Here is a 14,549-nt window from a genome sequence, read left to right as displayed (position 1 = left end):
AAACGTTAGCTTTATTACATGGCACATATTGCACTTTTACTTTCTTCTCCAACACTTTGTTTTTACATTATTTAAACCAAATTGAACATGTTTCATTATTTATTTGAGGCTAAATTGATTTTATTGATGTATTATATTAAGTTAAAATAAGTGTTCATTCAGTATTGTTTTAATTGTCATTATTACAAATAAATAAAAATACATTTTAATTGTCCGATTAATCGGTATCGGCGTTGAAAAATCATAATCGGACGACCTCTAATATCAACAATATGTAGAGCCTGCAGTGGACATACACACTTGCATATGCAGTGCACAGGACACTACTGTACCTGGTATGCAATCCAGTTATCCATCATGTACAGTAAACCTACAGACATCTAGGCCTAATCCTATAATGGGATGCTCCTGGGCTAATCTCTATTGGTCTTCTTGCATCCCATCTCCTCGCCTCCCTCCCAACCGTATTGGAGGAGAAGGTCCCTCGCCTAATGAGTTCTTCTCCAATGTGTTTTTAGAAGGAGTTGAGGAGAGACGAGATTATGCGAGGAATCAAGGTGAGATGAATTGACGAAAGAGCCCTGCTTCATTCGCTCACAAGTTCAGCAACTAGCAAGACTCGTAAACAAAGTTAGATAGCAGAGGCTTTTCCCTTCATATGCAGGTTTCATTGCCTGTTCTGACAAGCAAAATTACCTCTAAGCTGCGCACCTCCTCCAGGACTGCCACGCAGAAATGCCATGCCGCGCAGTGACAAGAGATTGAGAACTTCACTGAGATCGCCCCATTAGTTTGCACTATATAGATCAATGTTTTTTCTGTGATCAAATCAACATTATAAAAATAGCCCCTTTTCAATGCAAAAAACTGAGCTGGCGATTTTTTTGTAGTGCAGGGACAGCCCACGATCGGTTCCTGATGGAATACGCTCTTCAGATTAGTTCAGATCAGAGCACAGAGCCTTGTGTGTGCACTTTCGTTGATATTCTTTGCTAGTTAGTGAGTTATTAGCCCAGTTATAGATAAGTACAGGTCAACATTGGGGAGTTACGTTTAAAGTTTCATGCAATGTAGGCCTGCAAACACACATATAGGCTACATCATAGAAATCAAAAGCTATTTCCAAGTGAAAATATTATGGGATTTGCTCTATTGGTTTTGTTGGTAGGCCTACATTATGCTCAAATAGCAGCCAATAGGCTATTGTGGCTGTCTAAAACTGTAAGGGTACAGCCTCAGTGTTCACTGTAAAAGCACACCAGAAATGGCACAAAATTCACACAACGTTCAAGTTTCTGCTCACAAGACCAAAAATCTGCTCAGTCCCCCAAAAAATTTGAGGGAATATTGGTGACAAGGATGCTGAAAGTCTACTTTTGATATAGGAACAGTCATAGCTGTACCTTTTGCGAAGTGAGCAATTTGCCAAGGAGTATTTTGTCATCCTTTTCCCTTATTCTCTTGCTAATGTCTTTCTGATTGGTAGGATCAACCTATTATGTCGAAGAGATCGTAAACTACAGCAAGTATGAGGGATGACACAAATCACAGATATCTTCCAGATTTTTAATGGAGTACATTTTCTGTATATGAAGCACATTTCTGTGAACAATCATATAATTTCTAATCTAAGATAGAGGTTCATAATTTACAGATCGACCATCATCTCTGTCCATCTACAGTAGACCTATTGCTCATAGTATATTATATTGCTCTGTCTGGAAGGGTTGTAGGGCCCCCTAGAGATAATATTCTGAAACCATTAAAAAACAAAGAAATAAGTTCATTATTGTATTGGGGGGGGTCATTTTAGAAATACTAGGAAAGTATTGGAGCCAGATCTGGCTTTATTAAATGTAATGTAGCTTCATATTATCTTCTTGAACTACAGAAAGCTTCATAAATGTCAAATAATGTGACAGGTGAAATGAAGAACGAACGCAATGTGCTTAACATATTTCACAAGTTGACTGCAGGTATTTACTTAAATACAAACATTAAAATGTATTTAAAAAAAGGCGAATAAATTGTTAATGGTATTGATAAAAAACAGCTTTTTTTTAGCACCCCCGTGTGTACTACGCCTGTAATACCATATATCCTGGGATGACAGAAGAATGGTATAATGACATGAAAATCTGGATACCGCCCAATCCTATTAGCTGCTGGCTAGGTTTGAACATGTTTGCAAACAAAATACACTTCAAAACAGCATCAAAAATGTTCTCTTACCTGAGAGGATCGTCCTTAAAATTCCTTAGCATAGCCCACTGGCAAGCTAGCTCGCTACTATTAGCCAACATCTTCAACAAGTCAAGATGAACAATTTTGAAACGATAGGGCTTGAGTCAGTACAGATGGCCCTTAAAGCAGACCTATGAAACGATAGGGCTTGAGTCAGTACAGATGGACCTTAAAGCAGACCTAGTATCAGATACCCACACATCCTGAGTTAAAACAAATTAGAAAGCAATTTTTAAAAAGGTATGACTCTGGATCAGGGGATAGCTAAAATCAAGTTTTACATAGTCCGATGATATGTCAAATCAACAGGATTTTTCAACCACTCAAATCTAAGAGATTCAGGCTGAACCAATGAGGAGGCATGGCTATCCCGCTTCCTGAGCAGTCGGAGGTCGTTCGCGAGAACAGGATTTTAAGAGAGAAATATGTTGACAAAAATTATTATATACAGGGTTTTATCTGGAGGGAAAAAAGGGGGCTTATGTGGTGGGCGTGGTAATAAGCACGGTCGTGCCATCGGTGTGGCTACATTTTAGAGACCAATTTGAGGCCCCCTATCTTGGCGTTGTAAAGCCATTTTTTTAATTTTTAAGCCAATTTACTGCAAATCTACACATTTCTCCAGTTCTATTTTTGTTTCATCAGACCAGAGGACAGTTCTCCAAAAGGTACAATCTTTGTCCCGACGTGCAGTTGCAAACCGTAGTCTGGATTTTTTTTTAATGGTGGTTTTGGAGCAGTGGCTTCTTCCTTGCTGAGCTGCCTTTCAGATTATACTTTTTGGTCTGTTGAAACAAAAACACAACTGTTTGGCCATAATGACCATCATTTTTGGAGGAAAAATGGGGAGGCTTGCAAGCCGAAGAACATCATCCCAACCGTGAAGCAAAGGGGTGGCAGCATCATGTTGTGGGGGTCCTTTGCTGCAGGAGGGACTGGTGCACTTCACAAAATAGATGGCATCACGAGGGGGGGAAATTATGTGGATATATTGAAGCAACATCTCAAGACATCAGTCAGGAAGTTAAAGCTTGTCGCAAATGGGTCTTCCAAATGGACAATGATCCCAAGCTTACTTCCAAAGTTGTGGCAAAATGGCTTGAGGACAACAAAGTCAAGGTATTGGAGTGGTCATCACAAAGCCATGACCTCAATCCTATAGAAATTTTGTGGGCAGAACTGAAAAAGCATGTGTGAGCAAGGAGGCTTACAAACATGACTCAGTTACACCAGCTGTCAGAAGGAATGGGCCAAAATTCACCCAATTTATTATGGGAAGCTTGTGGAAGGCTACCCAAAACGTTTGGTCCAAGTTAGACAATTTAAAGGCAATGCTACCAAATACTAAAAGTATGTGGACACTTGCTTGTCAAACATCTCATTCCAAAATCATGGGCTATAAAATGCAGTTGGTCCCCGCTTTGCTGCTATAATAGCCTCCACTATTCTGAGAGGGCTTTCCACTAGATATTGGAAACTTGCTTCAGGGACTTTCTTCCATTCAGCCACGGGCATTACTGAGGTCGGGCACTAATGTTGGGCAATTAGGCCTGGCTCGCAGTTGGCATTCCAATTCATCCTAAAGGTGTTCAATGGGGTTGAGGTCAGGGCTCTGTGCAGGCCAATCAAGTTCTTCCACACCCATCTCGACAAACCATTTCTTTATGGACTTCGCTTTGTGCACGGACGGGGACATTGTTATGCTGAAACAGGAAAGGGCCTTCCCCAAAGTTGGAAGCACAATATTGTCTAGAATGTCATTGTATGTTGTAGCGTTAAGATTTCCCTTCACTGGCACCAAGGGGCCTAGCCCCAGACCATTATCCCTCCTCCACCAAACTTTACAGTTGGCACTATGCATTCGGGCAGGTAGCGTTCTCCTGGCATCCGCCAAACGAGATGCATCCGTCAGACTGCCAGATGGTGAGAGAACACTTTTCCAGAGAGCGCGTTTCCACTGCTCCAGATTCCAATGTCAGCAAGCTTTACACCACTCCAGCGAACACTTGTGTATAGTGATCTTAGGCTTGTGTGCGGCTGCTCGCCCACAGAAGCCAATTTCATGAAGCTCCCGCCGAACAGTTATTGTGCTGACGTTGCTTCTGGGGGCAGTTTGGAACTCGGTACTAAGGGTTGCAACCGAGGACAGACAATATATACGCGCTGTGCACTTCAGCACTCGGCGGTCCCGTTCTGTGAGCTTGCGTGGCCTACCACTTCGCGGCTGAGGCGTTGCTGCTCTTAGACGTTTCCACTTCACAATAACAGCACTTACAGTTGACCGGGGCTGCTCTAGCATGGCAGAAATTTGGAGAACTGACTTCTTGGAAAGGTGGTATCCCATGAGGGTGCCACGTTGAAAGTCACTGAGCTCCTCAGTACCGGCCATTCTATTGCCAATGTCAAGAGTGGTGTGCTCAATTTTATATATCAGCAATTCACACAATGAAGTTATGAATCAATGAATGCGGACGAAATGGCGGGAGAGAGCTCATTCTGGAGAGAGAAGTGCCTTGTGGATCATAGCCACACTCTCCTTCTTATTGGACTGTGCCATCACTGTGGCCTCCACAATGGATTAGTCCACGGAGACAGGCGCAAATCAGACAGGTGTTTCATGTGCCATCAATCTATTTGCGACTGCTCGGCAAAAAATATATATATATTGGTCGACCAACAGCCTATCGACCAAACAACCGACCACTCGACTAAATGGGGTCAGCCCTACTGCAGTCTCAACAGAACCAGAGCATTATTCTAGAGTCTTTGTCAAGCAACATAGTTCTCAGCACATTTGCTACAACCATGCTGACAATTACACAGTTTGTTTAGTATGAGTGCTACTGTTTTTACAGTAAAATGATAGCTTCTAATCCTATGAATGATAACATTTGGGGAAATGGCATCAGTTGCTGCTCCAAATGTGTATACACATTAGTAGTTCCCAACACAGAAGTGCTGTACACAAAGAGGCAGGGCAGTAAAACGTAGGCTATTCAAAAAGGACCACACCAAACCACAGACCTGTTTAGCAGCATTCTCTTTATTGAAAAGATCCCAGTACGGTTTGACCTCTTAACTGTGCTCAAATACTTCCTGTGAGAATTACAGGCCCACTATAGCCCCTGGTAATTCTGCATTACAATGGGACGCCCACATGTAACGGATGTGAAACGGCTAGCTTAGTTAGCGGTGTGCGCTAAATAGCGTTTCAATCGGTTACGTCACTTGCTCTGAGACCTTGAAGTAGTAGTTCCCCTTGCTCTGCAAGGGCCGCGGCTTTTGTGGAGCGATGGGTAACGATGCTTCGTGGGTGACTGTTGTTGATGTGTGCAGAAGGTCCCTGGTTCGCGCCAGGGTATGGGCGAGGGGACGGTTTAAAATTATACTGTTACACACACTCTACAAAGTAGTATCACCATGCTAGCTACCACCGTGACATCTCTACCTCTAAACAGGGATCTGATGCACTCCCATTATCTCCCTCTGTCACTGCTGAAGCGCTCTGCATGTGTCCATTAGCCTATTGTCCATAGCCTTTACTATTGGCCCAACAGAAGGCCTAAGCAGATAAGATAACGCTGGGCCACCACGGCCTAAGAGGAGAAGTACAGCATAGCTCTCCTGACTGCGGCATCACCATGTCAGATGATCAATCTGTGATGATCAGATGAACTCATCAGATAGTAATGGGAACGTCTGTAGTTGTTGTGTACTTATGAAACAGGCAGGAGTTGAATTAGGCAGTTATAGTTGTTGGTGGAGCTATTAGTGAATGCTGCAATCCGATGGCTAACAAATTGTATCTAAAAGGAAATGCAGTTCCCTTGCATTCCAGCTCAATTGAAACCAACAGCTCTCCCCACAAACATAGAGCACTCCACGGTATTTGACTCAAGTGGTTCTATAAAAATTGTATGTGTTGAACGCTTATAGAGATGATGCAATCGGGTGCATGTTCAATAAAAACAACCACATAATAACCCCCTGCACCAGCCCTGACTCCTATGTGTGTTGCTTGTTCACTCCATGTGTAACTCTGTGTTGTCTGTTCACACTGCTATGCTTTATCTTGGCCAGGTCGCAGTTGCAAATGAGAACTTGTTCTCAACTAGCCTACCTGGTTAAATAAAGGTGAAATATTAAAAAAATTTAAAAAGACTAAATGCGCCCACATGCTTCTCGGCCAAAACAGTTAGAAGAGTTTGTGCATATAATATGATGTTTGACTTCAACAAGGTTTTTTTTCGGCGATTCGGGCACACTACATTTTTTCTTGAAGCAAGCGGAAGTTGGTAGCCGAAGTCTACGCCCCCTTGTTGACAACTGGTCAACAGTAGGGATTCTTCTATGAAGTGCCTGTAGTCACTCAACGAGAAGACGACTTCTCATCGTGCACATTTTGTCACTTGAATACTGCACCAAACATAGTCAGATTCAAAATTGCACGACTAAGATCACAACAACAGAAAATATATCTATATTGACATTTGAGTCGTAGATTAATTATGACTATTTTTAGGAAGTGTTTAATGGCCCGCGTCTCAAACTGGACAAACAATACTATTGCTGCTTTTTTCTTTTTCAAGCAATGGTCTTTTAAGGGAGTATGCGAGTACACTCGTTCGGTTCGCCAAACTGAAGCATGCTGACGCCTTTAGTGTTATGCCTAAGGTCAAAATAATATCTAGTGGAAACACCAGTCAGACAAGGTTGACAAAATGTGAAGGTATTCAATTAATCCAAATTCAAGTCGAGACATGACTTAACCTACAACACGGAGGAGTGGTGGACCTTTGAATTCTATTGACATGGGGTAATCAATGGACTCAATCTGTCCACAGTCCAAAACATTGGGGGCACACTTCTGTGTTTGCTGTGCTTATTGACAGAAGCCGCCTCTACCACAGAGCGTCAACTGTTCTGGGGAAGCCCTCTGGGCAAACCCAGGTCTCATGGCACCATTCCCTAAATATCTCTGATCACGCAAAACACAGGAGAGCCTCTCATCAAGCACCCTAACCACGAAACAACGTTTGTTTGTCCACCAAGCAATCCCTCCACCGATCCACCCCTGCAACAAGGCCAGACCATTATTCTCTGAGAAGGTAGGTGGTGGAGGGTGGGGGCATTGAGGGTTTGAATGTAACTCAATCACCTCTCTGAGAGCGAGAGAGACACACACAAGAGGCTATGCAGTGAGAGTGAGAGTTTGCAGGAGTCCGCCCCAGTCCCAGTACAGGACTGCATAGGCCGGTGAGACCTGTGGATGTGTGACTGCAGCAGGTAAATGGGTTCTCTGGTTACCCGTTTCCCAGGACGGCTCCTGGTATTCATGTGTTCAGACACAAAGCTCCAGAGGGCTATATTTCTCCCTAGTAACAAAGAAGCTCTGGGAAGGGCAAGAGATACCACACCAGATAAGGCAGTGCCTCTGCTTTATGGCTCAAATTACAACGAAACACCGCTGTTTATGTTACAAGGTGTGGTTTCACCATTACCAAGCACTGTAAATGTTTCATCATTAGGACACCGTTAAGGATTGTTAGTGACAAGATCAGGAGGCGTCATTTTTTATTTTCATTACGGTCAATATATTTGACGCCTTAGGCTTCCCATTCAGAAATTCATTCTGAAAATCCATTGATTATATTCTTCAATACCATGGGTTTCATATGAGTTTCTGTTGGCTTGTTTTATTCCAAAACTCTACATTTCCTGTACTGTAATCAAATGACATTCTGATGTAGCCTAAAAGTGTTGTAACTGAACCCAAATTTCTTCAACGCAGCATCTGCAATTTCAACAGCCTGATCCTGGTCACTTAATTTGGAAAGCTGAGGGATGGGAATGGGGAAATGTAAACACTCAAATTCATAGACAAAGCTACAGATTGTGCCTTTAGCATGGCAAATACATTATCTGAATGAAATCAGCATGTCATACATTCCCAGACTGCAATATTTATGTTAATCTATGCATCAGCTGTTCCACTGTATGTTCTGTGAATGTAGACCACAACACAGCCAGCTGACCAAATATGACGAAGAACAATTGAATATTCACAATTGAATGACCCATTCTTGACAGGTCACTGACTCAATTCAGCTACCAAAGGGACCAATAGAAAGGAGGTTACCACCAGGCCTACTCAAAGCTGGTTGTCAGTGGTTGTCTTTTTCTCTGGCAAAAACATTTCACACTGAAGAAAATCTAAATGCTCAAACTATGCACTTTCTGAAGATGAGCTCATCCACGTATTCTTGGGGGCTTTTAACAGTGACAGCATTGTGATGTTCTCATTATGACTCTGGGCCCAAAAGCTCTTTGTTCCACTGTGAATTCTATGAATAAATGAGGCAACGATTCAAGAGTTAATTTTGAAACAGGCACCTCATTATAGGGCAAGAATAGTTTTGCAGGGAGGGGGTGAGAAATCCATTCAAGGCATTATCATTATCTTATGGGGAAAAAAGGCTAGAAAAAAGGCATATATTTTGTTGTGATCTGAGGGAGATATTCCTGTGATGGAAACCACAGAAAATGGTGAGGTGTGGCCATGTCCGATACACCATCTGTATAGTCTACATACAATGAACATGCACTTTAAAAACTGTAGGCTAATACAGGGATTCTTCCAACAATGTAGTTTGATAATCAATGGCTTTACAAGAAATTGTGTCACAGGGATAGAATTCTGAAGAAAATCACAAAATATACCAAACAAAATCACTTAATGGTTGGTGGCATTTTCTTGACCATTTCACAGCTGAAAGCAAAGACATTCAACTAAACTAACAGCCTAGGTCTAGTACAGGATCAAAAAGCTGTGCTCATTAATAGAGTAGAATAACAGTAAATCTCTCTCTCCTTTACATTTCACATTTAACCTATGATGCCATCGATACCAGAGAAATGTGCCTAATGTTATCTTTACGAGAATCCACAAAATGTTTGGTTTACGACAACAGATTCCTGGTGTATCATGCATTCGTTTGTCACTGACGTTTTGCAGTTATTTTTTAGCTTATCATTTTGTGATAAGAAGACCAATACTATTAGCACACTTAGACCTAAGGGCTAACCGGCATTTGGTGTTTAAAACAAACTGGCCTCTGAGGTGCACCTGTCCACTGTTTGCTAAGACAATTAAAAAAAATATAGAAAATGCATTTTATTTGACAAATACAAGGGTTTACATTTGTCAAAACCACAAAACATGGAATTTGTCTTCCCTCTTACCCTTTGTAATCAAACCAACCTTCTGTATACATGCTAGACTACATTCTGCGGGCATCAATAAGTTAAATCAACATGCGTCTCCCTCGACAAGCAACGAAAGCAGCAGGCCTGGACAGCTAGGGAACACTCGCACATGATTTATAATATTATAATGATATGTGCATTTGTTAACTCCACTGAACAGAAAGCTGGGAACCCAATTTGTTAATTGGATGATGAATGAGCTGCCGAGATATTCTAGCAGCCAGTTTTCTTTGTCTGTGTATAGAGGCTGAGGCCCATGCATCATCGTGCAGAGCTCTGCTCAGGCAGGCCAAGCATTTGACTGGGAGGTATATGGGGAACGATTGGCTGGATACACTTTGTATGTTAACATCAGAAAGCTAGGAAACAACGCACAGTATGAATGTGCCATTATCAATCATAATCTAAACCCATCCAAGCAGGATTCATTCCAATCATGTAAGTGTAAAAATCCTTGAATAAACTATTTTGCTGAGTCAAATGAGTCAAATGATTGAGGAAAGACCAGTCGAGACTCCTGCCTCAGAAATTTGAACAGAATATGTTTTTGCGGAAGAGGCACATGTTGTCCCCCAGGCTGACAGACTGGCTAGGCTTTGCTTATGCTAACTTAATTTTGGCCACTTAAAATAAGGATGCGCCTAAAATTAGAATAGTCCAAGAGATGCTTGCAGATAGAGTAGTGTCTGGGTCCCTATTCAATAACAGCCTGAGTAGGAGTGCTGGTGTCGGATCAGGTTCTCCTTGTCCATATAATCTTAGGAATGATGACCTTAAAAGCCAGTACCTTGTGTTCTCTTTGCATACAGTAGTGACATATTTGAATGTGTGAACCTACTTTATTAATAACATAACTGGTTACTAGGCCTCCCGAGTGACGCAGCAGTCTAAGGCACTGCATCTCAGTGCTTGAGGCGTCACGACAGACCCTGGTTTGATTCCAGGCTGTATCACAACCGGCCATGATTGGGAGTCCCATAGGGCAGCTCACAATTGGCCCAGCGTCACCCGGGTTAGGGTTTGGCCAGTGTAGGCCCTCATTGTAAATAAGAATTTGTTTTTAACTGACTTGCCTAGTTAAACAAAGGTTAAATAAAAATTTAAAAAAATAGGATACAGTAACAGGCCTGACATCATTGGATCTCTATGCTTGCCATACCCTGCCAATGCATCATACCCATACAGTGCCTTGCAAAAGTACTCATCCGCCTTGGCGTTTTTCCTATTTTGTTGCATAACAACCTGTAATTTAAAATTAATTTGGCTTTCATGTACATACACAAAATAGTCCAAATTGGTTAAGTGAACATTTTTAAATCATTTGTATAGCAAAAAATTATATATATATACACACACATCTGTTCTGAAAGGCCGCAGAGTCTGCCACACCACAAAGCAAGCGGCATTATGAAGACCAAGGAGCTCTCCAAACAGGTCAGGGACAAACGGCATTTGGGAGAATCCCCAAACATATGGAAGAAGGTACTCTGGTCAGAAGAGACTAAAATTGAGCTTTTTGACCATCAAGGAAAATGCCATGTCTGGCGCAAACTCAACACCTCTCATCACCCGAGAACGCCATCCCAGTGAAGCATGGTGGTGGCAGCATCATGCTGTGGGGATCATTTTCATCGGCAGGGACTGGGAAACTGGTCAGAATTGAATGATGGATGGCGCTAAATAGAGGGAAATTATTGAGGGAAACCTGTTAGTCTTCCAGAGATTTAAGACTGGGACGGAGGTTCACCTTCCAGCAGGACAATGACCCTAAGCATACTGCTAAAGCAACACTCATGTGGTTTAAGGGGAAACATTTTAAATGCCTTGGAATGGCCTAGTCAAAGCCCAGACCTCAATCCAATTGAAAATCTGTGGTATGACTTCAAGATTGCTGTACACCAGCAAAACCGATCCAACTTGAAGGACCTGGAGCAGTTTTGCCTTGAAGAATGGGCAAAAATCCCAGTGACTATATGTGCCAAGCTTATAGAAACATACCCCAAGATTATTGCAGCTGTAATTGCTGCAAAAGGTGTCTCTACAAAGTATTGACTTTGCGGGGTGAATAGGTACACACGCTCAAGTGCATTTTTTGTCTCATTTCCTGATTGTTTCACAAAAAATATTTTGCATCTTCAAAGTGGTAGGCATGTTGTAATAAATCAAATTATACAAACCCCCAAAAAATCTATTTTAATTCCAGGTTGTAAGGCAACAAAATAGGAAAAATGCCAAGGGGGTGAATACTTTCACAAGCCACTGTACATTCAAAAAGTGGCCACACAAAGACCTCTGAGGGTATTTCTAAAATTCAAGAAAGGACCTTCAAGTGGACACAATAGAAACAACTTTGAAACGAGTGATCAAAAACAAAAAATATATTAATTGAATGAGCAGTGTGAATTGTTTCATGGTCTTTTACAGTGAGAATGGAGCTTATCATCACACAAGTATGCAACAGAACACAATTGTTGATGCATTGCATAGAGGCAATTGACCTTTAGACAATAAAGATAAGCTCACAGCAAGATGTGGATTTCACAGGTCGCTTTCCTGATAGGATCTGGGAAGTGAGCAGGTGCACTATCCAAACACAACGCCAAAAGAGAGAGTCATACACTGCCTGGAACTGGACTGAGGGTCCTCTATATGCTAACGTTATACAGCATATTCCAAAGAAAAAAAAACAGTATTTACAATGTTTATCATGAGACAAAGGCTAATCAATAATCATGGAAGAAAAAGTAGACTACTTTTAGTCTTTTCTAATCAGAAAAATGTGAAGCACAAACTAGCCTTTAGCTTAATGTATCCATTATTGTCCCAAATACTGTATATAGGCTATTATGTTAGTTACATGGTATTCAAATCATGTCTAGACTGAGTAATTAAATGACTTAGTCACCACATGGATAGGCTACAATTTGATGTAATCACGGAAAATGAGGTTATTGCTTTTCAATGGTGATCTCTTCTCAAGCATCCTCAGCTGCCTGACATGGCAACACAGTTATCACAAAGAACCAGAGTTGCTGGTGGAGCCTTCACTGTTTGACATCTTTGGATCTTAAATCGATATGACCCTTGCTAAAAGAATGAAGACGAATATGAATGTTTCCCTATTACTCGGAGCCTGTCGTTTTGATCTTGAAAATGGGTGTGCCGTGGGAAAAAAATGATACATTTCAATCTCCAGTGTTGCGCCTAACTGCGCATGTTGAGCACCTACCTACCTGCCTTAACATGAAAAGTAGGCTACATTTGGAGCGTTCACGTTGAGAGGTCACTGGATAAAGGTAGATATGTTCTATACATTGATAAGAGAGGTGAGGGGAGAGGTCTTCATCTTTCAATATTGAACTGCTGGCGCGACGTGGACCGCCCTGCAGCAAAGGCATTCAGTGTTGGCAAGCTACTTCTTGTGTCTAATCCGTCCATCATATCTTTGGCATTTCAGTGAGGACCGCTGATGCACCTGCAGCATTGTACTAGCAGTATAGTAGGGATTTAGCTAAACCTGTGATGAGAACGCATTCATTTTTAAACCCAGATACAAGTTGTACTTGTGAGAAGGGTCTGCAATGCGTAGTTAACAAGCGACGATTAGACGTTGTGCGCCCGCAGCGTCGGTAAAACTATTAGGCTACCAAATCAAACATCTGTATTTAAATCAAAATTGCCCTAACAATGTGTTTGAGGCATTTAAACATGCACTTAAATCACGGATTTGGGGTAACGTAGATTTGAAAAATAAATAAATAAACATCCATGTTACACAAGTGCTACGTAGCCTACTTGGCCCGGTTTTTAAAGCTAAGTTCGATGAATTTAACCTTAAGATGCTTTTGGGAAACCGGGCCCTGAAAAATAAGAAACAGGTGAATGAAGCAGACAAGGGAACGCCTATAGGATAACCATAGTATGGGCTCTGATAAGTTAAGGGCTATATTAAAAATCGAATGCCAACGTGTATGTTTGCAAATTGAATTGTATTTATGCAGATAGGCCTACAATGGATGGGCACCCAAAATAACATTGACGTCTGGCAGAAGGGAGAAACAGAAAACAACCTCTTTCATTCATACAGATATAATGGCCCCGCATCATTTCATGATACTAATTAAAAATTACAGTGACGATGCCAAATGGATAGAATTTAAGTTGGGTTTCATTGCATTTTTGATCAAATAGCTACATCGCGCTATGCACTGACAGACGAATAGTCTACTTTGTAGTGAGCGACATCCATCCGCTATGGCAATCAGTAGCCTTGTCAGGTTGACCAGATACATCCCGTAGGAATGCCATTATCTAGGTTATTAATTGTAGCCTTTTATAATAAACAATGTGTAGGCAAGACGGAGGATTGGCCTTAATTTTCCTTCAATGAAAGTCGTTCGTTCGCCCGAACATAGGCAGACAACGCAGAGATAAACCCTCGTCTTTGGCTTACCTTTAGCTGCCTCCACCGCACATAATAGTCCGAGGACCAGTCCGACAACGGATGCAAAATGTTTATACCTTCTGATCTGCATCCCAAATTCGAATTACAACACGGGAAAATAAAAACAAACGTATTATATCCTCGCCTATAATAAAATATATAACTCTCTCAAGAAAAACAATTTCAGAAGATGTATTCGGCAACCGTGATACTCCTAAAATGGCCGCCCCCAGCGCCGCTTTGCTATTCCCTTCTATCGCCACTCGCTCTCTCGCAGTTTTGCGGACTGATGGCTAGTGACGTCAATACTGTTATTGTGGGAGTGCTTGCAGCTAGTTGAGCACAGACAGTCATACTCAGACAGAGGGCGAGGGTCAAATACTTCTATTGGTAGGATGAGTGACACCCAGGCTGGTGACAAAGAGGGGATGTACTGTTGGGTGCCTTTTTTTTTTATTAGGCCTACAATAAGACTTTCTTATATCCTCGTTCCTAATCAATCAATCAAATGTATTTATAAAGCCCTTTATTACAGCAGCAGGTCACAAAGTGCTTATACAGAAACCCAGCCTAAACCCCCAAATGGAAAGCAATG

General features: G+C 41.7%; 1 protein-coding gene across 4 annotated transcripts in view; it reads right to left on the bottom strand.

Moving 5' to 3' along the window:
• clstn1 (calsyntenin 1) overlaps positions 1-14,252 on the bottom strand; it is a 68,688-nt gene extending 54,436 nt beyond the window's left edge. For 3 of the 4 annotated variants that reach the window (XM_035740630.1, XM_035740629.2, XM_035740632.2), the window contains exon 1: positions 13,964-14,251. In XM_035740630.1, the coding sequence (XP_035596523.1) occupies positions 13,964-14,045 (82 nt within the window). In that variant the 5' untranslated portion in view covers positions 14,046-14,251. Of the gene's footprint in view, positions 1-13,963 lie in introns of all 4 variants that reach the window. The other variant, XM_035740628.2, reaches the window with a different exon arrangement.
• Between the last annotated feature and the right edge of the window lie 297 nt (positions 14,253-14,549).

This window comes from Oncorhynchus keta, chromosome 28 (genome assembly GCF_023373465.1).
Source record: "Oncorhynchus keta strain PuntledgeMale-10-30-2019 chromosome 28, Oket_V2, whole genome shotgun sequence".
In the NCBI taxonomy this organism is placed as follows: domain Eukaryota; kingdom Metazoa; phylum Chordata; class Actinopteri; order Salmoniformes; family Salmonidae; genus Oncorhynchus; species Oncorhynchus keta.
This window is presented reverse-complemented; position numbering and strand designations above follow the sequence as displayed.